The sequence below is a fragment of the Anser anser genome, assembly GCF_964211835.1.
Source record: "Anser anser genome assembly, chromosome: 11".
NCBI classification, from domain to species: Eukaryota; Metazoa; Chordata; class Aves; order Anseriformes; family Anatidae; genus Anser; species Anser anser.
Genome location: NC_139732.1, coordinates 11,535,160 through 11,562,519, shown reverse-complemented (window position 1 = coordinate 11,562,519; position 27,360 = coordinate 11,535,160). Strand labels below are relative to the sequence as shown.

The 27,360-nt window shown below is 50.4% G+C and overlaps 1 protein-coding gene across 1 annotated transcript in view; it reads left to right on the top strand.

Annotated features, from left to right (window-relative positions):
- Positions 1 to 2,908: 2,908 nt before the first annotated feature.
- The window catches only part of HYDIN (HYDIN axonemal central pair apparatus protein), a 129,029-nt gene continuing 104,577 nt past the window's right edge, over positions 2,909 to 27,360 (top strand). The window contains 8 exon segments of the mRNA XM_083851565.1: positions 2,909 to 3,348; positions 3,778 to 3,857; positions 10,404 to 10,532; positions 11,216 to 11,341; positions 12,633 to 12,752; positions 15,385 to 15,519; positions 19,692 to 19,891; positions 27,136 to 27,260. Of these exon segments, the coding sequence (XP_083707691.1) occupies positions 3,819 to 3,857; positions 10,404 to 10,532; positions 11,216 to 11,341; positions 12,633 to 12,752; positions 15,385 to 15,519; positions 19,692 to 19,891; positions 27,136 to 27,260 (874 nt within the window). The 5' untranslated portion in view covers positions 2,909 to 3,348; positions 3,778 to 3,818.

Sequence of the window (27,360 nt, the reverse complement as noted above, 5' to 3'; positions counted from 1 at the left end):
TCCAGCGGGCTGGTTGGTGCTCAGCTGGGTGAATCTCTGCACAGCTCTGCCTTGGTACCAAGGTGGTTCTGCTCCTGCTGTGGCTGGCTGCAGCCCTGGGAAGGCAGAGTCTGGATGTGGGAAGAGGAGCCATGGAGAGGAAGGCTTTAGGCTTGAGGTCAGTGCACAGGAAACTCTTAGCGTGGTTTATCCCTATCCAGCATATTTGAGCTCCCCTATCCCAGGCTTCTCCTGTGCTGTTAATTCTGCTTTATTTCTAGAACTTGTCTAGAAAGAAAAAAAAATGCTTAAACTTTGTGCAACACCTACAACATCTTGACATGCCTTAATCTATGTGAAAAAAGTAAGTGAAATAATCAGGCATCCTTATTGTGGTGTCCACTGGGTAAAGCGGGTGTAAGCAAACTGACCTGCACCCACTGCTCTGAGACTGATGGAAGGAAAGCACCAGCTGGGAAGAGCTACAGGTCACATCTTCTGGGCACTGACCTCAGAGCCCTGCCGTTCCCTCTGCCTGTTAATGGCTTGCTCATCTCTGTAGCAGTGTAGGGACCACAAGGGAAAGACAGGTCAGCCCATAAGTAATGCAACTCTCGGGTCAAAGCACGGTAGGAGGATGAGCTCAGGTTGTTCCCCTGCTGAAGGCAGTGCTGGGACAGGATGCCTGCCTGGCCAGAGGGTGATTTGATGCCCTGTGTACCAGGGGTGACTGATTGCAAGGATTTGAATCTCTTTTGCTTGATACTTTGCAGACACTTTAAGGAACGTCTGATTCTCAATGCATATATGTGTTACATAGCTGTGTACCTCTTCCTGTGACAGTAGGAGACTCTGGCCTGAAAGCTTTGTTTTCCAGAATGATAGGTTACCTCCGCAACTGTTCCTGACTGTGATGAGAAATTTCTGATATGTCTGCTGCAGACTGATAGGAGAAAATATCTGCTAGCCTGGGAACTTGTTTTGGGGACCAGAGGAGCATCCTTGAGGGGTGCAGGTGGCATCCTTCAAGTTGCAGTTGGGCACCTGAGAACCAGAGATGTCCTGAGGATACCAATGCTAAAGACAAAATAAACTGGGGGACAACTGATCACCTGAGAAGATGAAAAACAGTCTGGTAAAGAGGAAACTGGCCTGAGAAAGTGGCAATCAATGTGAGAAATAACATTTTTGTTCAAAGAAAGTCAGTGAAAATGAAAACCACCATCACCTCTTGGCTGTCTCAGGAGGCAGGGTGAGGTTAATAGCACCTATTGGTTACCTGGCGTGTTGGTGTCCTACGCCCGCTTAGGTCTCTGATATAAAATGGTCTGATTTTTACCCCAAGTGGAGATTCTCAGAGAAACTTCCCATGGTGTTTGTGCTCCTCTTGTTTTTGTTTTCCTCCTCAAACAGGCTGCAGCTTTGCTGGAACATTGGGTTAACTCTGCTCCACACACCATGATGTGGATCAGCTTTGAAGTGAGGCTGCTTTGGTCCTCTTCCTGGGGTGGTGGTTCTCTTGGAGATCAGTTTTAGACCCCTTTTAGGTTGACATGACCTAGACCCCTCTTATGGCATTGCTTTGAAGCATCTAGTACTGATGGTTTTATGATTGTATATGTACATAATCTGTCATAAGCATAGTATCGGTAAGTATAACCTGTTATAAGCATAGTCCTGTTAAGTATAGGCTGTTGTAAATATATTTGCTTTTATGGTATTAATTTAGTGATCCATAAGTATTAATTCATAAGTATTTTTCACTGCCATAGTATTATTGATAAAATGGTATTGTAGGTTCAAACCTATATTTGCTACTATATTACTGATTTTTTTCCTACCTCTAATTGCCTTTACTATTTCTAACTACCGCTACTATTAATTAGTGCTATTGTCTTAATATCTACCACATATATTTGCCTTATAATCGCAGTATACTTGCTGATGGTGATTTGTGATCTGTAATAAAGAGCAGCCTTCAGAAATAAAGCCTCTGTGCCCTTGTGTTAAGGAATCCTGTGTGCTCCCTGTTGTGATCCCTGTACACCTGTGGGCTGGGTAATCCCCACCTGGGGTTTGTGACATGGGGACACGAGGCACAGGCTGCCAGGTGCAGTGCGTTAATGGCTGTGGGCCTGGTCTGTTCCAGTTACTTAGGCAGAAGCCTTTTTGTCGGAGTGTTTAGGGAAGATGAATAGATATGTTCTTTTAGATAATTATTTTGCACTTTGCAGTCCTGTGGCATTTGCCCAAGGCTTAGTTTGAGGTGTCTGGGACTGATTCCTGGCAAAATACTGGTGATGCTCACTACAAATGAGGAATTAATTTCCAGATACCTGATCTGGGAATGTTCTCACTTCCCATTGTATGAATTCAGTTTTCCACTGTGGTCCTGTCAGCCAGTGAATCAGTTCTTTCCTTAGCTGCAGGAGCATCTGCGGGTTAAAATGGTCATGAGGGGTTGAAGCAAAACTTGGGGAGCAGTGAACTCCCTTTAGCCCTGTGTCTGACCCTGCACAAGTGCCCTGAGCAGAGGCACTCAGGTGAAACGTGTTTGAGCGGACCACAGTGATGGAGCTCGGAGCCACCTGGAGCTCCTCAGTGATGGTGTGTGGGACAATCTGGGTTCAGTGATGGGTCTACAGCTGTGTGAGGCTGCCCTTATGGGAGAGGGTTTGTTACAGAGCTTCTCAGAGGTGGGGCTGTTTCCCCAGGGGCGACAAGGCTGTGCTGTGCCAGGCTGGGTGCTGCAGGGGGGCAGTGCTGGCAGCTGTTTGATTTTTTTTTTTTATATAGGATATTTAAATATTCTCTCTGTCATCTGCACTTCCATCTGGCGTGTGGCTCTTTGCACGACCAGTCCTGTGTGGTGGCTGGTGACAGACCTGGGAGAAGCGCAGGGCTCTGCTGTGAGTTCCCTGATCACCGCTCAGTTTTAGCATAAACACAGGGACCTGGCTGGGCTGAAGGCTGTGCTGGGGGAACCTTTGCTGCGTGCTTTCCGTGGTCATTATCTGCTTTCTCCAAGCCTTCGTTATTACTTTGAGACAAGGTGCTGCTCACCACCTGTCCCTAGGGTCTGTGCCTGTTTCCTTACAAATACTGGGGCAATAAGAGCAGGGAAGCACAGCTGGGTTACAGCAGGAGGAGAAGGAGCATCGGGCCTGTGCACGGGGTGGGTGCCGAGCGTCCCCACACCCGGCTGTGGCCCTCTGCCTCCCACCCACCACACCGTCCCGCAGCCGCGGCCTCGCCGCCCGTGTCCCCGCTGCTGTGGTGACGTGAGGCCTGCTGGGCGGCCCTGTTGCTTTGGGAACGAGGAGGGCAACAACAGCCCGGCAGCGACAGCGCTGTGCAGCGGAGGCTCGTGTGAGTGCGTCCACAGAGTGAGGAGGGTGCTTGTAGGGGGCCGGTCACTGGCCCCACAGCGGGGTGATGGTGGCTGCGTGTCCGCAACCCCTGTCCCGGATGAAACGGGGGGGCTTTTGGTGCAGGGACCTGGGGGCTGGTGCGCTGGGGGGGGAGTTGGGGGCGGTGGGTGGGACACAACCCTATGCAGGCCCATGGATCAGGAGGGGACATGGGTGCTTGTGGGGCAGGGCGGCCTCGGCCCTCCCGATATGTGGGGCAGTCAGCTGTGCTTGCCTCCTGTGGGATCTGTTCCCCTGCGAGGAAGCTGACTTTGGGGGTGAGATTGCCCCCAAGGAGTCAGATGAGGAGCAGGATTTGGGGATTTCTTGCTCCCCAAAAGCGAAGGATCCTAATCTTTTCCCTTTCTGCCCATCTCTGAGCGTGCAGACCCGCAGCCAGGCTGGAGATGAGCCGTGGAGGGCAGTGGGATGCCCAGCCTGGCTCCCAGATGTCCCCATGAGCCCGAGGTGAGTCCTGTGGGCCTCCCGATGCCTGGTTCTTGTGGGGGTGTCCCGGCCTTAATTATAAAAGGAGGTTGAGCACAACCTGTAAAATGCTCTGAAGGTTTTTAATGAAAAATGCAGCAGGTGGCATAGACCAGAGAGTTTTGTGGTTGCCTCTTTCCTTGCAGGATTTCCTTAAATCCATAGGTGATTTTCTAAGAGACAGTTCCTGGGTATGCCTAGGGGAAAACAAAAATGCTTGGTGTCACCGTGATCCCAGCAGGGTGCGGACTGCTCTGAGTGGGTTCGGGAGCCTCCTGTCCAAGGACAGGAATTGCTCTGTGAAGCCAAAGACTTTGGCATGAGGCTTGAGCCAGCTAAGGTGGGGTTTGGGGACTGAAGAGATTGCTCCTGCCTCTGCTTTTAGTTGGTTGCTAGTCTCCAGTTTGGTGTCTTTGAGTTGAATTTGTGCTTAAATTCACATTTTTGTTCTTCCAGAGATCAAAACTGCACTGTGAGAACTGGGTATGTGAATACATATAGCTGTATTTCACAGAAGTTTTTGAAGACTGAGATTAAAACAGCTTGATTTGGGTGGAGGTTGGTAGGACTTGGGCAATCCAGCTGAGGCCGGGTCCCTCAGGGTCACTGCTGGCGAGGGCAGCTGGTTGGGATGCCAGCAGCATGCAGCCTATGCTATGGGCTGCGGGCTGGTGCTGCAGAAGCTGAGAGCTGGTTCAGAGAGGGACACTGGGTCTTTCAGGGATGCTGGCAGCCTCCCTTGTTCCAGCTTGGGTTGTGCAGGTAGGTGGTGGATTAATTAATTAATGCACATCGGCAGAACTGTAGCTACTGTTCACATGCTGTAAGGCCTTGGGGAATGCAGAATTGTTTCCTTTCACCTGAGCTGTTGTAAGCTAGCACGAGTCGTGTGTCCTAGCACTTCTAGGGTAAGAAATCACATGTGGATACAGCCTGATATTCATAGGAGTCTTTCTGTGATTTCCATGAACTTTGGATCAGGTCTTGACAGTAGCTAAACAGCGATACTGCTTGGCTGACTCTGGCTGATTCGGTGTTGCAGAGAAAGCTCTGACCCCGTGCGTGGCTGCTTGTTCCTGACCTGGGCATCCATTTCTAGTCCTTCGGTTTGTTTTTCCACCCCCAAGTTGTCAGCTGCTTGGAAGCTCTGCACTGCAAACCAAAACAATGTTCCAGGTGCCAGGAAATAAGTAAACAGAAAGGGGGAGCTGATGCCAGTTGCAAAGCCAGCGTAGCAGGGATCGAATGCTGGGAGAGGCAGCCAGGGAGGGCAAATAACACCAGAAATACTTGATGCAGGAGCCACAGTTGCAAATTACAACATGTGGGGCTGGGGAGCCTCCAGCAGACCCTTGGAAGGGAGTTTGGGCCACCTCAGTGCCAGCTGAGAGCTGGCTTAGCAAAGTACCAGGAAGGCATAATGCTAGATTCCTATTAATTATCTCGGCTGTGGTAGAGCTTTTGTAATAAATTGCAGGATGACAGCACTTAAGTGATAAAATATGGAGGGAACAGAATATAAAGGTGGCAGGTGAGGCTTCCTGGGTAGTGAGACTTGATTTAGAAATCACTGAACCACTTAGCAGTGAGCTGGAGGGGCAAGAGATTAGTCCTGGAAACTCCGCTTTTCCTTTCCTGGCTTCCTTGAGATGCTGTTTATATGGTAATTATGGCTAAGCAGGTGATTTCTAGGCAAGAAATGTGATCTCGCTCCTTAAGCCTGAGCGGGGCAAGATGATTTAGCTGAACAAAATTGTTCAATAGCATCGTGATGCTCAGTTTTAGCAGACCTCCTGTCTCCCTCTTCCAGCAAAGTGTAATAGAAAGGCCAATTATCCAGTTACTCTGGTGAGATGCTTTATCTCTGTGGGAGGAAGGAGGAAGGATTTATTGGGTGTGCTGAAGGAGGGTTCAGCCCCAGCTCTGCTCCCCTACTATTGAACTGGGTGCTGCAGTACACAGCGTGCTGGTGGGCTTAGGGCAGGGAGGGCCAGCAGTCAGTGTTGGACCAGCTCAGAGGCCGCTGCTGCAGCACAAATGGCCTGGGGTCCCTTGACATAAGAGTGCCAGCACGTGGTATCGTGATGGGCACAAAACTACGTTTATATGAACCCCTCTTTTTTCTTAATGTCTAAGAAATTGGCTACTTATTCCTCATTTCGTGTCTCTTCTGCGCAGCATCCTCAGAGAGCTGTTCAGTTTTACTTTAGAGGGAAACTGCTGGACAGATGCATGAAGGGATTTTGGATGCTTTAGGGCCATATCTAAGCAGCTTCTTCAGAAGAGCTTTTGCCAAGCTCACAGGCACCAAGGGGCCCCTCTGTGCCCCTATTTGCTGCTGAACCGTCTGAATTTCCCAGTGCTGGCAGTACGGAGCTGGCCTGAAGCCCTGTCTTGTGCCTACAGGTCCGTGCGGGTATGTTGGCTGTGTGACCCTGCACTATCTCATGAACCGGGTAGTGTTTGGAGGTTCACGCTGCTGCCCTGAAGAGGTGAAGGTGCTTTTATCAACCCCCAGGGTAGCTCATGGCCATAAGTGCCTGGGAGCAGGGGATGCTGTGCAGGCCCCTTGTTGCAAGGAGTCACTGCAGCAGCTGTGAGCCCACATCATGAGACAGATCTTTTTCCTGCTCTCTGAAGATGTTCCTGGTCTTTTCTTTCTCTTTTTTTTTTTTTTTTCCCTCCAGAGACTGCTTAGCATTGCACATTAAATAGCCATTAGCTAAAAGACTTTGTGATCCAAGGGAGCAGAGCCCACCAGCTCTGCCGCTTCCTCCATGCAGCACTGCTGGGAGGGGAGGCAGTGACCTTGCCGGAGCTGGCAGCCAGATGTCCAAGGTGCTCTGCTGGGACGTGTGGGCTTGAATCTCCAAAGCTGAGGAGAGTCTTGAGCTGAGCTCACCCCTTCTCCGGGGTCTTACTTTAATATGGGGGGGAGGAAGCCTCTCTGGAAGGGGAACAGTCAGAGCAGATGCTGACCTCGGTGCTCCAGCACTGCCCGGCTTGTAGCTGGATCTTGGCCAGGCTCAAGCTTGGGTGTGTCTGGGGACAGAGCAAGACATCAAAACCTTGCTTCAGATGAGATCCTAAATTCTTTTCGCAGCCAGAAAACCTGCATCCAAACCCAAAGCTTTGTGGGTCTCCTGAGTCCATAGCTAGCACCCAAGCTGGTGGAGCAGCCCGGCTGGGGCTCTGCACCTTTGTTTATTGAGGGCAGTTCTGTTCCTCCTTTCCTGGTCACAGGCTGGCAGCTTCAGTGACTTGTTTGCTCTTTTGCCATGGCCCCGAAGCTGGGAGCAAAGCATCAGTGCGAGGCAATGCCCTGCAGGAGCTGTGAGGGTGCTCGGTGCCAGCTCACGCTGATGGGATGCTGCTGCCCAGGAGGGCTGAGGAATTTGGTTTCCTCCATCTGCCCGGCAAGGTGGAAAGGTTTGGGCTGAAAGCAGGAAATTGGTGTGTCTACAAGTGCTAATTGGAACGAGCTCATCAGAGAGGTGTTCACCAGGTGTGGCAGCAGCAGAGGACACCCCCAAAGGCACACTGAGTACTGCGGTGACAAGGCGCTGTGCCCCTAGGTCAGGGTCCTCCCGAGGTGAGGAGAGCAGAAGTCAAATCCCTGCTTTGTAAGATAGCGCAGAAACTTTTTCTTTGCTCTTAAAGAAATGATTAGCTTGTCTGCGGTGTCTAAATTAATTTGTCTGATGTTCTGTGATGTTAACAAATGCTACTCGAAGGCGTGCTTTCTGATGCTGCCGCAATCATTCACTGAGGAGTGAGATGTTTAAGAAATAGATGGGCTGCAGTGGTTTGCAAGGCTGTAACTCTTCTGAAGGCATTTCAGTGACATCAGAAACTGCTGGAGTAAGGGACCAAGTCAACCCACTGCGATTCTGAGGAAGTTCAGGGCAGAAAGCAGCCTCCACTCCAGCCTAGAGCTGAAGAAATCAAAGCCCCAAATGCTTGAACATGTTTCTGTGCCCTCGATGTGGGGCTGGCAAGGGTGGTGAAGCCCCAGTTTCCTTGCTGGCTTAGTGGGTCCTTCCTAGCGTGCTACTTGCAAGGTGCTGAGCTTGGTTTTGTTGCTGTGTCCCTGTCCCTCGCGGTGTTTTCTGCCTGGGGGAACCCGTGGAGAAACCTGAGCAGGAGGGAAGGGAGGCTGGTGGGGATGCTATGTGTCCTGGAAGCCTGTGCGGAGCTGGCTCTGCCTCCAGCCTTGCTGCAGGACGAGGTGCTGCTGCTCTGAGAAGCCCGATCTCCCCCCTGGAGCAGGGGGACCCCAGCAGCAGCCAAACCAGAAACTTGCTGTGTGTCACGCTGAGCACTCCCCTTCCCTGGGTCTGTGGGCTGTGCCCCCGCAGGGCTGTGCCGGAGGGTTGAGGAGAGGGGGACGCAGGCAGCCCCCTTTCCAGGTCCCATTGGTTGCCCTCCGGGTTCCCTTGGGACCCTCGGAAGCCACCGGCCCCGTTGGTAACTGCCCCCAGGCAGTTCCGTTGTGCCAACGGCTCCCACCGGGCTGACCAGAGCCACCCTACAGCCCCTGGTGGTTTGGGGAGTGAGGCCGGGCACTGCACAAAGGGAGTCCTCCCCGAGGAGCCCGGGTTACCCACCCGAAGGTCGAGTCCCACCTTGCTGGTCGGAGGGGCTGGCAGCTGCGCGATGCTCAGCGGGCTCTGACTGCGCGCCTGGCCTAAGGCACGTCTGAGGAGGTGGGAGGGGGTTAAGGAGCTCTTTCTGGGGGGCTGCTGGCGGTGGGCAGGTGGCCGTGGGCTCTCCCCAGCGGGCAGAAGTCATGCTGTGCCGCGGCCCTCTTGTCCCACCTCTCCAGGGAGTTGTGGCTGGCTTCTGAGCTGCCCCTTCGCTCCTGATGCACGGGGAGTGGAGCCCTGGGGCCCCATGCTGGAGGCTGGGGAGAGGGGGGGGACCCGGGAGCACTCTGGAAATAGGCGCCGTGGGCATGATGGACAGGATTAATTTCGAGCGGAGTGAAATTACGGCTGGGAAATTGTAACAAATAATCCAGTTATTCTCAAGACCCAGCAATAAAGCACGGAAATCCAGATTAATGTTGTATCATCCCCGTTTAAATTTCCCTTGAAAAATAGTTATTTCCAGCTTGAAATCCTAGCTCTTTGCTGGAACGTGTCCCGTGCCTGCAGGACAGGGCTGCGCTCTTGTTCCGTACAAGGACAGAGGGGTGCAGTATCCTTAGGTATCTGGCTGTGCTTTTGGGGTCTGGGGCTGCCTTTTAGTCCCATCCTTGTCCTACCCGAGCACTGTATAAAGAGGCCGGTACCATGAACATGTACAATACTCTTTGGGGAGTGAATTTAGGATCTTCCTGGGGCTGCTTTGTCTTCATCCCTTTCCTGCACACCCGCTTTGTGTGGCCGGGGAGATGTGGGGAGGGGTGTTCAGGCTGGAGGGGGGCAGCCCATGGCCCTGCCAGCCCCTGCCCCTTGTGGAACGAGGGTCTGGAAAACTGCAATTGTGAAGGAGTCTTAAGTGGCCCTGCTTTCACACATGTTGTGTTTACATTTGAGCTAATTACTCATGTTCTTTTAATGGTTTTATGCTCTTATTTCTACCGTTACAGCCTGTAGGGAGCTTGGGGTTGGGTGTTAAGTGAAAATTAGGGCCCTCATTCTCCACGGAGAAATGCTCCTGGGCACTGGGGTAATTTCATGCCTGGAAGAAATCCTATTTGCTGGATAACTTTTGTAACTTAAAACAACCAAATTAGCCTTGAAAAAGGACAATTTCCCATCAGAGTATGGAACTCTATGCTCCAGTAGTTAGAAACGTGGCAAAGCTCCTTGCACAAAGGGAAAACTTGGCTGGTAAAGCAGGACAGGGCTGACTTGGTTAATGTGTGGGGCAGCCCCGATGCCTGACTTGAGGGGGATTAGTGGTGAGGTTTTGGCTGCTTGGGGGGGCTGAGCATAGCTGCTGAGAACTCAGAAGTGTTTTCCTCTTCACTGTGCTTCACAAAGCAGGCAGGGGCGTTAGCTTTCTGCTCAAGAAGGGTGCTGCAGCCTGGGGACACGGGTGCATCCTGCGGTGCTCTGCGAGCGGGACTGTCCGGATCTGCACCCAGGGGAGGGAATGCTTGTCAGTTACCCGTGCCAGGAAGGAGGTGGCTTTTAGTCAGTAGGAACCTTTTAGGAGGTGGTGGGAGGCTCTTTTTTCCAGACATGAGCATGGATAAGAGGAGAGTGGATGCTGCTGGGGATCCTCGTGCTCTTTTCTGGGTAGGAGAGGTCATATATCCTCGTTGTCCCATGAGAGTTAGAACAGTTCCCAGCTCCACCAGAGAATCGGATCTGGAGGCTTCAGGTCTCCAAGGGGCACTTTGTATTGCTGCGTTGCTTCCTCCTGTGCCAGGTGGATGTGAAATGCTCCTGTCCTGGCTCCGTGGTGCCCTGCGCTCTGCTCCGTGATCCAGCCGCAGCCTTAATGTGGTTCTTGCCTGGCAGCACTGACACCTTCCAAGTTGTCTGGATTTTAAAATCCCCTTGCTGCTTCTTGCAGGCGACCCAAGACATGGCTGCCAGCAAGCTCCATTGCTCCATGGAGTCCTCCAGAAGTCCCGATGGTTTCCAGGGCAAAGCGGTGTCACCTCGTAATCGGCTGGTGGCCGAGGCAGAGGAGCCTGTGACAGTAAGTACCTGCTGGGGCCAGGCAGGAGTGCATGAGGCTGGGTTTTTTGAGCACAGATCCAGCTCTGCAAACTAGAATGGGATGAGGATGATCCCTCATCACCCCCCGATGCCTCCTCTGCGTGTTGGTGGCTACCTGGTGCTGAGGCTCTGTCCAAGAGATGCCCCTGCAGGCTTCTGTAGGGGTCCATGAGGCCAGTCCAGGGAGCGAACAAGCATGGGTTAAAATGAGATGAATGAGGACTTGAGCCTGTTCCTGTCCCTTTTGGCATTGGCACAGCGCTGCTTCCCTTGGCTCGCCCACCAGGGGCATCTCTGCATGTGGAGGGGTTGTGAGCACTGAGCAGGGCGCTCTGACAGCTCCCCCCCACACTCCTCAAAGGCCACGGCTCAATCCAGTGACGCTAAAGAGGAAACAAATACCCAAAGAGCAGAAATCCCCAAACATGTCACATTGAATCACAACAGAGAGGCTAATGGGACAGAGCTGCTCTGTTAGAGCGAGTGTGTTCCGCTCTATATAATTAATTTACTGGTGATGAATATTTCAGCAGGTAACTTACAGGGCTTCCAGGACTGTCCTAGTGGCTGTGAGCACAAATTATTCATTGGTGGTGCCTGAACAAGAAAAGCCTTTCTGCAGAAAGGCATTTCTGCAGCCCTGGCCGGTGTCTTGCCTTGCAGCTGACTCCCTCTGCCTTCCTGAAGGAGATGTCCCTCACCACCCAGCAGAGGCTGGCCGCCGCTCGGGACACACGCCGGCCCCACATTGTCCAGCTTCTGGACATGAGCGAAACCTCCCATCAAAAGGTAGCCTTTTCCTGCCCTTTTCCTTGCTGTTAGATGTGACGTTTGCAGTGCCTCTCTGAACGCCCACATGGCTAGGTGCTGGTGCCCTTTGGAAGTGCTGCTGGTGGTGGGGTTCATCCTGCCTCGTGCTGGGGGAAAGGCAAAACGCTTCCTGCCCTGCTGAGATGTTTCAGTGCTGGACCAACATAAATCCTGCTGAAATCAGTGAGGTTTGCTGGAGGTTAGCTGCCCTTGCTGAAGCACAGCACTGGAGGAAGGATGGAGCAGGCCACGAGCTGTCTTTTTCCATCCTCTCTCTGAAATGGCCACCTCCCCTCTCGCTTGGGAGCAGTTGCTGTCATGCTTGGGGTCGTGGCTCCCCTTGCTGGTGGCAGCATTGACCCTTGGAGTCTGTAGGCCCTATGCTAATTACTCAAGCTCATCAATAAAAACACCTGCATCAGTACTTTGGGCTGGAACAGCAGCTGGGATGCCTGTAGGTGCCTACAGCTGGCAGGGTGGGTGGATGTGCTGCATCCACAGCAAGGCTCCTGCCTGCTCGAAGCTGCTTCCGAAGGGGCTGCTCAGTGTGCAACACGCTAGTGAGAGCTACTGAGCAGAGAATGGGCAGCCAGAGACCTGTAACGGGTTGCTTCAGGATTGTCCTAGACTGCGCAGGAGGCGGGGAGCAGCAGTATTAAATAAAACAATAATAGAATAAATCATCCCTCCCAGTAAAGCTCATAGGAGAAGGGGATGCTGGGTTCAGGCTTGCTCAAGTTTCCAGTAATGCTGACAAGGGGTGAACCTTACGAGCATCCAGCATTCACCTTGTTTGCCTTTTTCCTGCCTCCTCTGTTGCTTTTTTGGCCTCCCCTCCTACGGTACCCTTTTGTGCTTGCTGGTTTTTAGGCTCCATATTCCCATAGGCTATTTGGGGACCCATGGGACTAGATTTGTCTCAGTCTTGGGATGAGTTTTACCCTGTCTTGGAGCCCCACACAAGCTCTTGGGCTTGGCTTCCCCCCTGAGTGCTCACAGCTGCCTTGGTGAGCACTTGGGAATGGCATGGCCATGTTAGCAGGGGGCTAAGCTGGAGGTGAGTGCAGCCTTGCTTTTGGCAAAGGCCTCCTGGAGAAACACCTCCAGAGACGCCTGCTTAATGTGCTCTGGTAACTCATGGTTGCTTCAGAAGGTAGGTGGGTGAGCTGCTGTTTCCTTAGAAGAGCTGGGCAGGTGTCCCCCCCAAGACAGTGCAGTGCAGGATGCCCCTTCACATATCCCTCCTCTCACAGATGCCTTGCATCTCCAGTTCTCAGCAGTTGACCTGGATCAGAGCTTGTTCCAGCCTTTCCCCTCGGAGGTGGTGTTTCAGAGCTACATCCCCTGCGAGGTCTACGAGGTGCCTCTGGTTCTGAGGAACAACGACATGGTAAGTGGGGCACTGGGGGAACAGCGAAGTACTCTGCTGGGACACAGCATAGCAAGATCCCTGCTGCAGCACAGCACGCTCAGAATAACACGTCTCATCTTCATTTTGTGAGGGTGTGGAAATCTTCCCGTGTTGTGGGGATTCTCCCCCTGGCGTTGGCTGTGCATTGGTGGGTTCTAACCCAAAGGAGCTCTTCCAGTCACATCCTTCCTCTGGAAAGCTCTGCATTGGTGGCATGTTAAGGGCTGCATAGTTCTTTCCTTCTTTCATTGTGCTTTACCTTGAAAGCTCCCCTTTGGGCTCCTGCTAAGCTTGATTTGGTTCTGTCCAGGCTTTTCAAAGATGTGGTGCTCTGCTTCCCTTTGGAGAACTACACCATGTCCAGAGCAATGTGCACAATGTGCTCTGGAAGGTCTTTACCTTTTCTTGAAATAACTCTTTGTGCATTTGGAGATTTTCCCAAGGAAGTTGAGAAGGGGCAAGTTAGAAGATGTCAGCATTTTTCCTTCCAGTGTAAAGAGGAAAACGGAGACCGTGCCGGTTTCCACAGGGGAACATTTGCTCGTGTGGGGCAGATGCTGAGGGTCAGGTGGGAAGAGACCAGAGGGAGGGAAGGAGATGGGTGCTGGGAGAGAGCACTGCGCGTGTGGGGGCTTCTCTTGGCGTGTAGCCGTAAGTGTGCTGGGAGAAGAGGCAGGCCAGAGAAAGGCAGGTGGCATCCAAGAGATGGCCCCATGGCAAAGAAGCATCTGAGCAGTGAGATGTGCCCGAGGGGAGGCCATGAACTGGGCCCCTCCCCAATCTACCTGCTGGGGGAGACGGGTGGGCACAAGGGCCCTTGGGGGGATGTGGCAGGTGGAGGAACAGCGAGAGAAGATGAGTGTGCCCGGAGACAGCGGGGTGACTGCAGGCACAGTGTGGTGCCTCCCTTATTCACAGGGAGCTCCACTCCTGACGTCTCCCTTGGGAATATCAATAAGATGCAGCTTGGATGCCCTATATTCGCACAGTCTGCACAGTGATCTTGGGCGCTTGGTGCTGTGGGTGTCCTCTTTCCTGGTGAAGACCCCCTCAGTTCCTTTTGCTACTGCTCTGCATTGTTCCCACCAAGCCTCTTGGCTCTGGCCACCCCATTAGCCGTGCGGCACTTCAAAACGTTTGTCTCTGCCAAGTGTCGGTCAACAGGCAAACAGTTAATCTGCTCTATTCATGCTTCCTCAAGTGGAAAAGAACATCTGCATCAACATTTCTGCCATTCCCAGTAAAAAATAATAAACTTGTACAGCCGCACCTTGGGATTTGTATGCCCTGCTGAGGGAGACAATGTGTGAATTGTTGATTTTTTTTTTTATTATTTTTTCCCCTGAAATGAGTACGTTCCTGAAGTTATTAAGACCTCAGCCAGTGGACAGCACTGCTGTAAAAGCAGGATGAGCTCTAAGGAAAATCTTTGGTGTATTTTGTCATATGGAGATGACAATCCCAAGAGGGGCTGTTGTATTCTAATTGTGTTGGCTTTTGGTAGTGTCCTGGAGAAAATAGGACTGTGCGCTCCCATCGCTTTCTCAGCAGGTTCTCTGAATGATGCTGCCTTGTACCATGCAGTAACCTGAGACTGCTCTGTAAAATCCAGTATGTTACGGAGAGGCTCTGCAATGACTTGGGTGCAGAAGTGTTTTGGTTTATACATACTGCCCTTGTCTGTTGTAAAGATGTTTTTCCATCTTCAGGCTGCTCCTCACCCTCTGAGATGTTCTGGGTGGCTTTTGCTGAAACCAGGAGTGTGTGCACCCATCTTTCCGGGGACTCAGTGACCAAAACGTGCATGTGGTGGGGAATGGGTTCCTGGAAGCCACTGCCCTAGGGTGTTGTGGAGAGCCAAGGGTATTTGGAGGCTTCAGGGTGGCCTTGGATGTGGGGTACCAGGCTCCTGAGGGTGCTGCAGGCCCGATGCGTGTTTCCAAGCCTTGTGTGGGGTCGTTGCTTATCAAGGAAGCTGCCTGCTGGCTGAGACTGCCTGTTTCAGAGGCTGAGATGAGCTCTGGGGTGCTGGCGTCAATACCCATGCACTAGAGGACGCCAGCTTGCTGTCTGGAGACTGTCCTGGGGGGCAGCAGCAGGCAGCGCAGTGCCCGCAGGGACCAAGGCACGCAAAGCTGCTTGGCTGTGATCACCAGGCAGCCTCTGGGGAGCTGGGATAGGCTCTTAATGAAACAACCACCCTGTGAGTTGGTGCTGGCTGTGTATGTCAAGGCAGAAAATGCCTCTGAAGCCCGTAATTGATAGGCACAGCCTGGGGGGAGGAGGTAATGGTAGTCCAGCTGTCCTTCACTCTGGCAAGCTGACTGCTCTCGTCTCCTGGATCAGCCTTCCCAACGGGAGTGTTGTGCTCCCTTGCTTCTTCACAGCCCCCTTCAGCAGCTCTTAGTCACCCCCTTTTTTTTTTTTCTGGGGTCATCTTTGCCTTCCTATGTTCCTCCTTTTTATTCCTGGTGTATTGCACAAATGTACCTCCAGGGCTAAAAGTCCTTTGGGAAGGTGGTTGAGGGAAGATGTCACCTGGACAGGGTCATGTCTTTTCTCTGTTTCCACCTGGGCTGCAAAATCTGATAGCTTCACGTTTTCCCTGCAGGTTCCTCGGCTGGTGAAGGTCGTCCTGGAGAGCTCACCTTATTTCAAGTTGATCAGCCCCACTGACGTGTGCCGTAAGGTGGCACCTGGCATGCCTTCCACCTTCCGCATCCTTTTCACCCCTGAGGAGAACAAGGTGAGACCAGAGGTCCCAGGAGGTTGGTGCCTTTTGGTGGAGTGTGAACCCATGGGGCTGGATTTGGAACAAATGAGGAGGTGTGGGTTTGTGGACTTTTCCTGGTTTCAGTGGGGTTGTGCTGGATTCAGAACTGGGAGAAAGTCTTTCAGCATGGTGGAGGTCCTACTCAAGATGTAGGCTCTTGTTTTAGGCTTCTTTTGTCCTTCAGCGCTGGAACATTTAACGTTTAATTGGTGTGGCTGTCTTTGTGCATGTTGTGGTGAGGGCTCTACTGATGGGCACCCATTCCATGCCACTGTGCTTGTTTCTGCACCAGGACAAATGTGCAAGGTCTCTTGGGGTATGGCTGCTTGCTTATCTCTTATTTGCTGCTTAGTTCTGCTTTAATTTCACAATATGGCCCTTCCTAGAAGAGTAGTTATAGACAACTACAAAGGAAATGTCTTGTGGTCCCTAGCTCGCTGTGCTTGTGGAATAATCTGTTCCTTTGGAGGGACTGAGAAATTATTTAACATCATTAATATTTAGGGTAAAAATTGGGTTTGCCTAGGGCAGTTCTACAAACTACCCAAGTGACACCAGAGTTTAGTCTCATGATGTAGGCTTTGTGAAGTACACTGGTGCCTTTAAAATGTGATTTATCAGTATTAATTACTGAGTGTTCACTTTTGGGGGTGGTGGAAGAGGAAAATGGGTTCCCACAAAAGGCATTTCAAGCTTAGAGGGGCAGCAGAGCGATGTAGGAACATCACCAGAAGCAGAAGTTGGGTGGGATGACCCAGAGAGCACTTGGGAGATGCAGCACCAGCATGGTCGGGAGGTGTACAGTGCCTTGCGGCCCCCCCCGAAAAGGGGCTCTGGGTGACCCAGGGAATTGGAATATAGGCACCAACTCCTCTGTCATGGCTGGGGAAGTCGTCCTGGTGCTGGGCTGCTTTATGGGATTTTCTTGCTGTCATTCCTGATTCACGGGATGGAGCACAGAGCTGGGCTGCAGCTGAGCCCTCAATAAGCGGTCATTGGGAACGTGCTGCATGGTTGGGCTGTCAAAATCAACATGCAGCCAGCATGTCTCAGTGTTCATTGGCACCTGTGTTGCAGATGAAATGCTCATTCTTCTGTTGGGCAATGTTTCCAATGAGTTACCCTCTCGTCCTCTGCGTTACAGCTCTGGCTGCATCATGGGGGTGCCCTGGCAGCCCCTGTCTGGCTGGAAACCTTCGTGGAGCAAACCATCTGCAGATAGGGATGCTCGTCTTGTCCTTCAGCTTTGTTCGTAGATTAACTTGAAGGAAGGAGGCAAGAAGCATATAAAAACATAGCACAGCTGATTCTTTTTTTCCCCCCTTGCTCTCTACACTGTAGCAATACAATGTTTTCAGGCAATACCAGTTCAGTCTGTAAGGTTTGCAAAATTCATCGCTGATGCTCAGCGAAGGCTGAATTTAACGCTCATTGATTAATATGAAATATGACAGGACGATGAGTTACTGCGTTACTGAAATTAACTCCTTTAAAATTCAGGCCAGCCCCGCTAGAGAAGCATTCCAGCCTGCAGCAGCTATTGCAAGCATATTTTTGGGAAGAGTCCTGCGGGGAGGAGAGAGGACAAAAGATTGAGGCAAATGAAGCTGGAGCAAAAGGGCCGGTTTCAAAGCACCCTGTGAACCAGTAGCTGAGGAAGGCAGCAGAAGGGTACTCGTTCCTGTGCTATGCTATCATCACACTCCAGCCTCTCCTCTCTTAATGGCCCTTATTTTCCAGCCTTTATGGTATCGTGGTTTCAGCAGGGAGTTTCCCCTGGTAGACTTCCTACATTACCTCACCCTACAGGACTTCTTCTTGCTTTGCAGTTGTCTGCTGCAAAGAATTCACTGAAGTATTTTGAAGTTAGGTGGCTGACACCTGGGTTTGCTGGCTTCTTGGGCAGTTAATTACTGTCACACTGCTTTCAACCTTAATGTGAGCCTGGGATGACATCCCCGATGCCAGCAGCTGCGTTCATTTCAGTGGGCACTCATACAAATGCCAGCAGTCACACTTTGAAGGCTGGAGCTTGCGACTTATTACCTTTCGAAGGTGAATAAGGGAAAAGGTAGCGTTGTGCAATGATTTCTACTTTCCTTGAAACGGAGAGGAGTCGTGTGAAGGATGAGGTCATATTTTCATGGAAATCTATAGCCTAAAGCTGGGTGTAAACACAGCACAACCTTTAAATCATGCAAGTGATGCGACCCCTCTCTCTCCCAGGCAGGTGTGTTTAGTAAAGTGCCTTTAAGCAGTCTGCTGAGGGGTTGCAGTTGTGAAGCACAGCAGGGTTTAGGCCAGTTTCAGCTATGCCCTTAGACCGTAGCTGAGTGGGTGGCAAGGCTGGTGTCCTGGTGGTGCAGCAGGGGTTGCAGCCATCATTGTCCCATTCTCTGCAGCAGACCCCGTGCGTCACCATGCAGGTGGCCCTAGTGCTTGTGCCCCATGCAGGGGTTTCATATGGGGCAGGTACTAATTCCCTGGGCCCTTATTTACATCCCTGTTGATCCGCTTCCTTCTTACCAGTGACGAAGACTTGAAAATGAGTTCCTGTTATTTCCCTCAAATACCTCTGGTTGCTGAAGTTTCTTGCCTCGTTATCCCACTGCTGATCTGGGCTCCTTGTGTCCTCCTCTGTCTACCTGGCATCTGGAGGGGAGAGATAAGGAAATATGGCATGCCAAGGCTTAATAAGGCATGCAGCTTTCAATTGGATTTACAATGCCTGTGTTACACCAGGGTGGCCAAAATAACAACAACAGAAAGTAAATTACTTGCTTTGTTTGCTAGTGTGGTTTCTGAGGATCCAAACAGCCCAGAAAAAGAAGTATGCAGATAACAGGAGCTTTAAATTGGCAGGGGCTGCCCTTCTCCTTTATTTTAGAAGGCTTAGGCTTCAAGACTGAGTATGAAATTGCTAATTCAGAAAGGCTTGCTGCTGCTGAAACTCCCTCCTGAAACATGATATTGGGTTCTGCAGGTATTGCTGCAGTTCCCTACCTGGCATTTTACCCTCTAAAGATGAGAAGCCAAAGCCCTTCTGCAGTTTCCAGTGAAAATTTGAGATGTCTAGGAAAAAAAAGACCTTTCTTGATTCCTATTTTACATCTCGGATGTGACAGCATCTGTTGCTGCAATTCCAAACCCTGGCTCAGAGCGCGCTGTGCCTTGCTGCTGGAGCAAGGTCTGCAGCCTGGCAATGTCCTGGTGCCCGGGGCAGGGAGGAGGAGGCAGGAAAGCCCAGGCACAGAGGGCTCTGGATGGGTTCTGGCGAAGGAAGCTCGATGTTAAGTGTAATTCCTGCTAAAACTTTATACCATCGCATACTTGAAGCGGCAAGGAGACAATCTCAAATGAGTTCAGTGCCCCAGGTAGGCATGCCAGAGAGGCACCAATCACTTATTACAGAGGATTTACAAGGGAGACATGATTAAGGCATCAACCATGCCAGAATATGCAGCGCAGAGGAAGCAAAGCTATCTTCTGCATCCCCTGAGGCTAGGATGAGACGTAGAGGGAAATGGAGATCAGACACAAGGAGAACTTTGTAAGGCTGGGTTAGAGCCGGGACGCGTGCTGGGGGTGGGAGGGAATTGTTAGTGCTAAAAGAGCCTGTTGGGGATCTCAGGAATAGTTTGGGTATAGGGCTGAGCCGCTTTTGGGTGGGAAGATGGACCAGATAGACCTTAAGGGGCTGTATCCCTGGCCTCGTCATTCATGGCACTGCTTGGGTGGTGGTGGGGAATAAACACCCCGTGCAACAACCGGCTATCGCAGCAGCTATGGTGTCCAGCTTAGGTGTTTCATCCGAGACTGGCTGTGGGTCGTGTGTGTGGTTCTTTTCATGCTCTAATCCCTTATGGGAAATCATTCTGTGTTGGCGCTTCAGAATCAAAGCATCAGGCAATTTTGTCCTCTGCTGGCATAGAGGTGGCTCTGCCAGCTTGCTGCTAGAGGAGGTGAAGCAATGGGACTGCTTCCTCTTTGCAAGTTAACGAGCCTCTACCAGTCATGCTGCAGGAATGAAAGGTCATTAAATAAAAACTACTACTGCATTATTGAACAAAGTGACAGAAAACAGCAGTTTTCCTTCTGTTGTGGTAATAAACACATTTTTGCTGATCCTGTTTCTTTCCCTGCAGGATTACTTCCATGAGCTCACCTGCATCACGGAGAGGGAGAAGTTCATCGTGCCTATCCGAGCCATTGGCGCCCGAGCTATCCTGGACTTCCCCGACCAGCTCAACTTCTCAGTCTGCCCGGTCAAGCACAGCACCCAGAGAACTCTGCTGGTTCGCAACATCGGGAACCGAGAGGCCCGCTACTGCATCAGCACCCAGAGGTAAAGGAGCTTTGCATCCCGATTATCCACAGCGCTGCTGTGATGGTGTCGAGAGCCAGAGCATCTATGCAGCTGTGTTGCAGTAGCTGGAAACGGGCAGGACGTGGGGTTTGCAGTTGCTTACTGCTTTAGGAATGGTGCAGTCTTTGATAACAGCAGCTTGTGGAGTTCTGTACTGTGGTGGTGTGTATTCAGCACAGCATCTCACAAAGGTTCTGCTGGGTTGAAGGGACACGTGCATGAAGGCAACAGGATGCCCTTGAGCTGGGCCAGATTCTGCATGGCAGACAGCTATGGAAGCTCAGGTCAGGTAGACCTAGATCAGGGTTTGGAAATGGTTAGCTAGGAGCTGGTGAAAGAGCCTGTAAAGAATTTATCGCTTAGGAGGTCAGAGCAATTGGTAGTGAAGCCCTTAAAATAACACTGTGGTTGGGGACCTTTATTTTGCTGTAGGTTTGGTCCCTGGGACCAAATATTAAGTGGAACAAGCTCTACAGTGGAGATGAGCAGAATCTGGCTTCAAAACTGCTCTGCAGCCCCAAACGCTAGTGGGGGCATAAATGCAGCAAGTAGCTAGTGCAGGGATGGGGGCTCACCAAAGGCTGGTGAGGTTTCATAAGCAGGCTGCTGGGATGCTGCTCCTCCCTGGTGCCTTCCTAGGGATCAGCTTGTGGGGCCATGAAGTGGAGTGGGGAGGAGCATGGTGTCTTTGGAAAGGAAAGGGGTATATCCTATACAAATCCCACATGTATGCTGCTGCCTCTGCTGAAGCCTTGTAGCAGGGAAAAACTGACAAGGTGCTTAGCATCTTTTCCAATACACTTACCAACTCTTCTATCAAGTGATATATGTTGAGTGCTATGGATATTAAAAGTTTAAGTTCAGTGATCAAATACCGCAGTCCTGATTTGCAATAAGGAAATGGAGAAAACTTTTCTAATGCTTCCCAACTACAAAAAAAGCGGAGCTCTGGGTAACCGGATTCTGTGCATATGAAGATCAAAAGCCGATATGATTTCCCTTGTCTGTTGAGGGCGTCTGTCATCTCCTCCGTTTCATTACCAACTTCAGAAAACCAGTTTGAAATTTCAAACAGATGATTTAAATCCTTGAATATGAGCACCATTTCATTCTAATTAAGAGTGGCACCCGCTTTCATTCAGATTTCTTATGAGCTACTCAGAAGTTTCTGTGTTTCTGCTTTATCTCTTTTTGCTTTTGTTCACTGAAATGTCATAAAGAATTCTTCAGTGGGATCTTTTTGAAAGGTTGAGTTCCTCTAATGCCTGTCTACCATCTGTCTATGTGCATTCACAGATGTATAGGAAATGGGAGAAATTTGGGAAAAATGTGAGATGGAAATGGAATGATTTAGAATTGTCAGGTAGAATTGTAGAACAATTTAGGCCGGAAGGGACCTCTGGAGATCACTGGAGCAAATGCCCTGCTCAGAACCAGACCAGCATCAAAGTTTGATCAGGTTGGCAAGTAACACAGCTTCCTACTCGGGCCATTTTTGTGTTGAGTTCTCAGTGTCTTCGACGTTGGAGGTTCCATTGCTTCACTGGCTTCCAGTGTTCGACCACCTGCATGGTGACGCTTTTTTTCCCTAATATCTGCTGAGATTTTCCGTTACTGCACCTTGTGTCCACTTTCCATTACCTTGTCCCTGCACATCTCCAAGATCTCCTCTGTGCCCTTGCTTTATGTAGCTGTAAGCAGCAGTGAGATCTGTCTTCATCTTTCCTTCCAAAGGCTGAGCAAACTTCCCAAGGCATCTCCCTGTGCCCCAGCCCTACCAAGTTGGCTTTTACCAGACTCATCCTGACTGCTCTGTCTCATCTGGGGAGCCCTGAGCTGGGCACAGCCTTCCGGAGCTCTTCTCCCAGGAGCTGAGCGGAGGCAGTAATCCCTTCCCTGGAGCTGCTGCTGCCCTCTTGTTCGTACTGTCCTATGTGTGCTTAGCCACCTGCCCGTGCTCCTCTTGTCACCAAGCAGCACCCCGAGGTCCTCTTCTGCAGAAACTTTTTCTATCCGTCAGCACCCAGCCTGTGCTGCTGCCTGGGGTTATTCTGTCTTTCAGGGCCCTCAACCATGCCCGTGAATTTCCATCTTCATGAGTGAGCCTCATCACCGCTTCTGATAGCGGGGCCCCGTAGCTGGCTCCTTGCTCGCTGTGCTGTGGGCACAGACGTATGCTGAGCCTCCGAGGTGAGGCTCTTGCTTCCAGCAACCCCAGCAGGAAAGAACTGGCCTCCCCCTGATGTGACAAGGGGATCTGAGCCAGGCCGACATGCTGCTCTGCAGGCTAATAGATCATTAGCTGGCAATTGTCTCTGAACGAATATATTTACACCGGCTTTAACAAAAGAGGCCGATTTCCTGCTAATGTTAGGGGATTAATTTCCCTGTTAGAGAGGGTGGAACAAAGGCTTGCATCATTATTAACAGAGGTAGTGAAGATTTAGCTTAATAAGTCACTACCTCCTGTGAATGACTTCCATAACGACTCAATGATTAATTATGGTCACAGTGTGTTTAAAATTGTGCTGGGAGCTTTGGAAATGAATGACTTATGTTCCCTGTCCTAGACAGCTTAGTGTAAATACGAGATGCGGTAATCAAGAGTTATGGCATAGGTGCTTTGGGGAAGGAGTGCCAGCTTTATGGGCTTAAATTTGGACAATTTTATTCTGTTCTTATTTAGCAGATTATTTAAGCAGCTTAAGTTAAATGTATATATATATATTTTTTTTTGCTAAATAAAGATGTCCTGTTGTTGCACTCCATCTGAATGTCATACAGCATCTGTGTATTGATATGTGCACATGCGTATGGTAGGGAGAGGAACTGGTGGAGCAGAAGGGAACTAGAGACCTGTCTAAGCTTTTAGAGCCATCATCTGAGCTCTATCTTATGGATTCCTCCTGCTTTCTTTTGTTCTTATTCTCCATTCACACAAGCGAAAGTTCTGTTTTTGTTGCTGCAACTTTCTTTTTTTTTTTTTTTTTGGCCTAAAGAAATGCAGGCTCTCACCTGCTCATGAGCCTGTTGCAGATGCCACCATTTTGTAGCTATTGTATTGCTCATCACCTTTCTTTGCCTCCTTCCTCTGCATTCCCTTCTCTGCAGCACTAAACATATGCTGTCTGCTTTCCCCTTCAATGCATCTTTTAGTCCTGGGAAAATTGCACATGCGATTGCAAATGCCAGCCTTTCCTTTCAGTCAGAGCTCAGCCCTTGCACATGGTCAGTTTGTGGGGATGCTCCCTACCTGTTGCTTTGAAAGGGGTCTGAGGACCCCTATGGTCTCTGAATAGGGTCTGAGGACACCTATGGTTTCTGTTGCACACTTCACTCCAGGGAAGAGCTCCTAAGTGAATCCATGGAGCTAACTCAGCATCCTTCGGCTGTTCCCTGGTCAAAGCTTTCCCTTGCCATGGCATCTACCAGAAAATATTACCATGTTTTGACCACTGGTGAACAAAACATTCCCCGTTATGCAGTCTGGCATTATCTTGCCTGTGTTCCCTCTGCGTGACCATACCTAACTCTTTTTGCAAAGCTTGATAATAAAAAATAATAATAGTATAAATATAGAAAGCCTCTTCCTCTCCTTTTCATTGTTAAGGCAGGATAATGAGTTTCTTCTCTGATATTCAGGAAGATAAATGTCATTCCAGTACACTTGAATTGAAAATGGTGTCTGGAAGCACATCTCAGTGCAGTACTGCCTTCTTTCTTTAACCCCATCATTGACAATGGCAAGCATCGTGCTATGCCATGCTTCAGGGCTAGATAGGATTGGCCTGAGATAGGCACCTCCATTTGGGAATGCCCCTGGAAGCTGAGATGGAAGCTGGCAGGGTGAGATGCTGACTCCAGGCAGGGCTTTTCAGCACAGATGTGGAGTCTTGGATGCTCAGATGGTCCAACAGGCTCAGTTCACTGGAGCGGTTACAAGCTTGACTGTGGCTGCTATACCATTACTAAAATTAATATATGCTGAGATTTAATGATCTTTGTGTTTTTCCTGCAAAAGTTCTTAATAGATAGATGAGGCAATTCAATCATCAGTAGATGGTATTGCCATCTTTGGGGCAGGAGGCAGCATTTAATTGAAATCAGGCAGAAGGCTGAAAATTGATTATTTTTTTTCTTCCAAATCAAACGTTTTTAAAATGCAGATTAAGGCCCTAGTAGACCAAAGAGAAAGTTTGCTTGGTCACGGAGATGATCATACCATGGGACCTGGTGAAGGAGCCTCCTTGCACACCGTGTTTATCAAATGTTTGTAGGAGAAAGGTGGCATGATGGTTTGAAAGCCTGAGTCATGGCTTTGCTCTGCCGCTTGTTTCTAAGTTGTCAGGAGTATTTGGTGTCCTCATGGAACACGACGTTTGTCAGCCCTGTAAAGGAGAGCTGATGCCTGGTGAAGGCAAGTTGTAAATGCCAAAATGTCTCATTATGAGATTGTTTCAAGTCTAGCATCAACCCCTTTCCCAAGGGCAGTAATAGACAAGATCTCAGCAGGTACCAGTGGAAAGGCCTCCTGCAGATTGGCATGGCAAGCACCTACATACAGGCTGGGGATCTGCCTGTCATTGCAAGGTACCATGGGCTTATTATAGATCTGGACCCGTGAAGCTTTGATGTGCACCAAAACAAACATCCACACAGACACAGTTGAAAAGTATGTCAGAAGAAAAGAAGCTGTTAAAAAACAAACCCCAAAGCTTATCTGTTGAAAGATTTTCTGTCTTTTGGGAGCAGTAGTGATTCATTAAAAGGGCAGATCTAAGAGGGCCAGAATTATCTTAAAGAACAGCTTACAATTAAATCACAATTAATGGATAAAAGGCCAAGGTTTAGCCTGCCAGCTCCATCTCTTGGCAGTGGTTTTCACTTGGCTATTACAACACATCAGCGATGTCTCCTTACCCTTTCTTATCTGTAGGCTGCAGGGAACAGCATAGTTGTGTTGCCAGAAGTTTGGAGGAGTTGAGTTCAACCAAGGGGCTTGCATTTGGGGTCTTGCAACACGAGGTCTGTGCGAGGGGTGGTGAGCTCCTGCCATAGCAGTAGCAGTTGTCTTGTGGGTATGGCGTGGGGTGGGATGTAGGAAGTGCAGTGTCTGATTCATGCTCAGTTTTTCAGTGATCTGAATTATGGCTCTTGGCTATTCTCTGTTTCTCCTGACAGATAACAGGGAAGGGGCGTTCAGCTTGCCAGGTGGCCGCCATCTGGAATGGGATGTATAGGCTCCCTCTAAAGCAGCACGGAGAAGTCACCTGAGTATGGGCTGGGTTTGCCGAATTGTCTGATGTTGTGCTTGTGCAGGGCCTAACATGGTCTGAACTTGGTTGGATCCTCTTCCTCTTGTGACAGGGCGAAGCTAGGATGATGCCCTATGTGTCTGGCATCCCCTGAGGCCTCCCCCGGGAGCCTTGCTCCCCTCCCAGCCGTCCGAGGAGGGCTGCAGTATGCAGGCACGGGGAAAGAGGAGGGCCATGGAGCGGGAGGTAGTGCTGAGGTGTTGTCAGGAACCCCCCTCGTTAGCAGCTCTTCTCAGCTGGAAAGGGCTTGCAGTCTCAAAAAAGAAAAAGATTGTGTGCCTTTCCTCTGGGGATCATGGCCCAGCATCAGCTCAGCATGGGCCGCAGTCTGGCAGGACACACGGCGGGGCGGCCTGCTCGGGAACAGGGGGGGCTGCATCCCCTGACAGAAGAAACAAACCCTATCCCTGAAAAATCCTTTTTGGTGACTGCAACACCTTACGTGAGCTACCTGAGGGCTTCCCAGTCAGCTCCAGAGGGAACCTCTCTGCCCTGGGGACAGAGGGCGAGCAGAACCAGGCCCAGGCCCCCAGCGCCATGAGGCTCTGGGGCGACATGGATACCCCCAGCCACGATGCGGGACCGTGCGGCAGCCCGGTGCTCCTGACATGTCCCACATCCAAGCACTAGCAGCAGTGCTCTTGCTAAGAGTAATGGGAACAGGTCAGTCTGCTAATTGCAGCTCTATCTCATTACTGAGCGGAAATGCCAGCAGTTTTATCAGCTGTCACTGCTCATCTGAACAAAGTTCAGCTTGCGCACAGGTCCAGTCGTTCTTATTTTTTTTGTGGGTGCATTGCATTCTCTAATCATGGCTAAAAAACCTCTCCAGAACAAGTTTTGGAGGTGGCAATTTGTCCACCAGCACAGTAATGAACAATAACTTGGGTCTTCTGAGTGGGGCTGTGCAAGCTGCCACCTTCCATCTGACTTTTCCAGAGAGCTATCCCCGAGCATTAAGGCAGAGTTTCAAGTCTGTCAGCTAAGAACTGTTTACTTGGTGACAAATTAGAATTATTCACAGTAAAACCAAAGTACCCTGACACATTTTAATAGGTATTTCCAGCACCTTGCACAGATTTTTTTTTTTCTGGTGGGCCAAGCAAGCCCAATTCCCAAACGGATTACAGCCCAGGCTGCGTGGCTTGTGCATACATTGAACTCCTCCTGTTAACCCCACATCAACGTGCTTCATTTAGCCAGGGACTGAATCCTAGCTAAATGAAAATGGGATGCTCCTTCTCTACCTTCTCTGTTTTCTGTGCTGTGGTATCACCAGTTTGCATTTACATTCGTCTTCTCTGATTGTTCCTTTTCTTCTTAGAGCAGCTTTCATTGAGATGCTGGTATAACATGCCCTTTCTTAGGTTAAAACAGGTTATTTTCAAAGAAAAGACTGAATTCTGCAAATTAAATCATAATTATTCTCTGGTCTTCTAGGAAGACTTTTCTCTGTATCCGATTTCTAGGCTGTAATCTCTTTGGAACAGACACAGCCTTGACATTTGCATCTCTTGAGGTGAGGTTTATAGGTGGAAGGGTAAGAAAGACTGGAGGAAATTGGGGTCAGCTTGGCATGCAAATAGCATTTTTGGTCTCTGCTGTTCAAAAACAATCCTCTGATTACATTGCTAGCAGTCTGACTCTTGGGACTCACTGCGGAGAGGCAGAGTGGGATGCAGAACATGGGGAGAAGAGGTCACTTTGCTCTGTGATCTTCTGAGGGCTGGATCTCTTCAGAATTGGCGGTAGCTGTATTTCTGATCCTGTGTGTTCTGTTCTCACTATGCTGCTGTGTCACTTGGTATTGGCTTGCAGAGGGAAGGAGGTGAGCTAGTTCTAGGCCCCAAAAGGACTGCAGTCCCCAAATCCCCTATGATATCCCTGATGTCCGTCTTTGCGTTGCAGCCCCTTCTCTGTTGATCCGTCTGTTGGGACTCTCGGGATTGGTGGCACCATGCAAGTCACAGTGGAGTTCCACCCGCTGAAGACTGGGGACCATTCCAGCTCCCTGCGGGTTCACTACGACACGGGTGAGTGTGGGACAGCGCGTGTTGCTTCGGGACAGAGCCCTCCCCAAACTGAGTAGTGTTAAGTTTGCCTCCCACACTGGTTGCCGGCTGTCACTCCCTG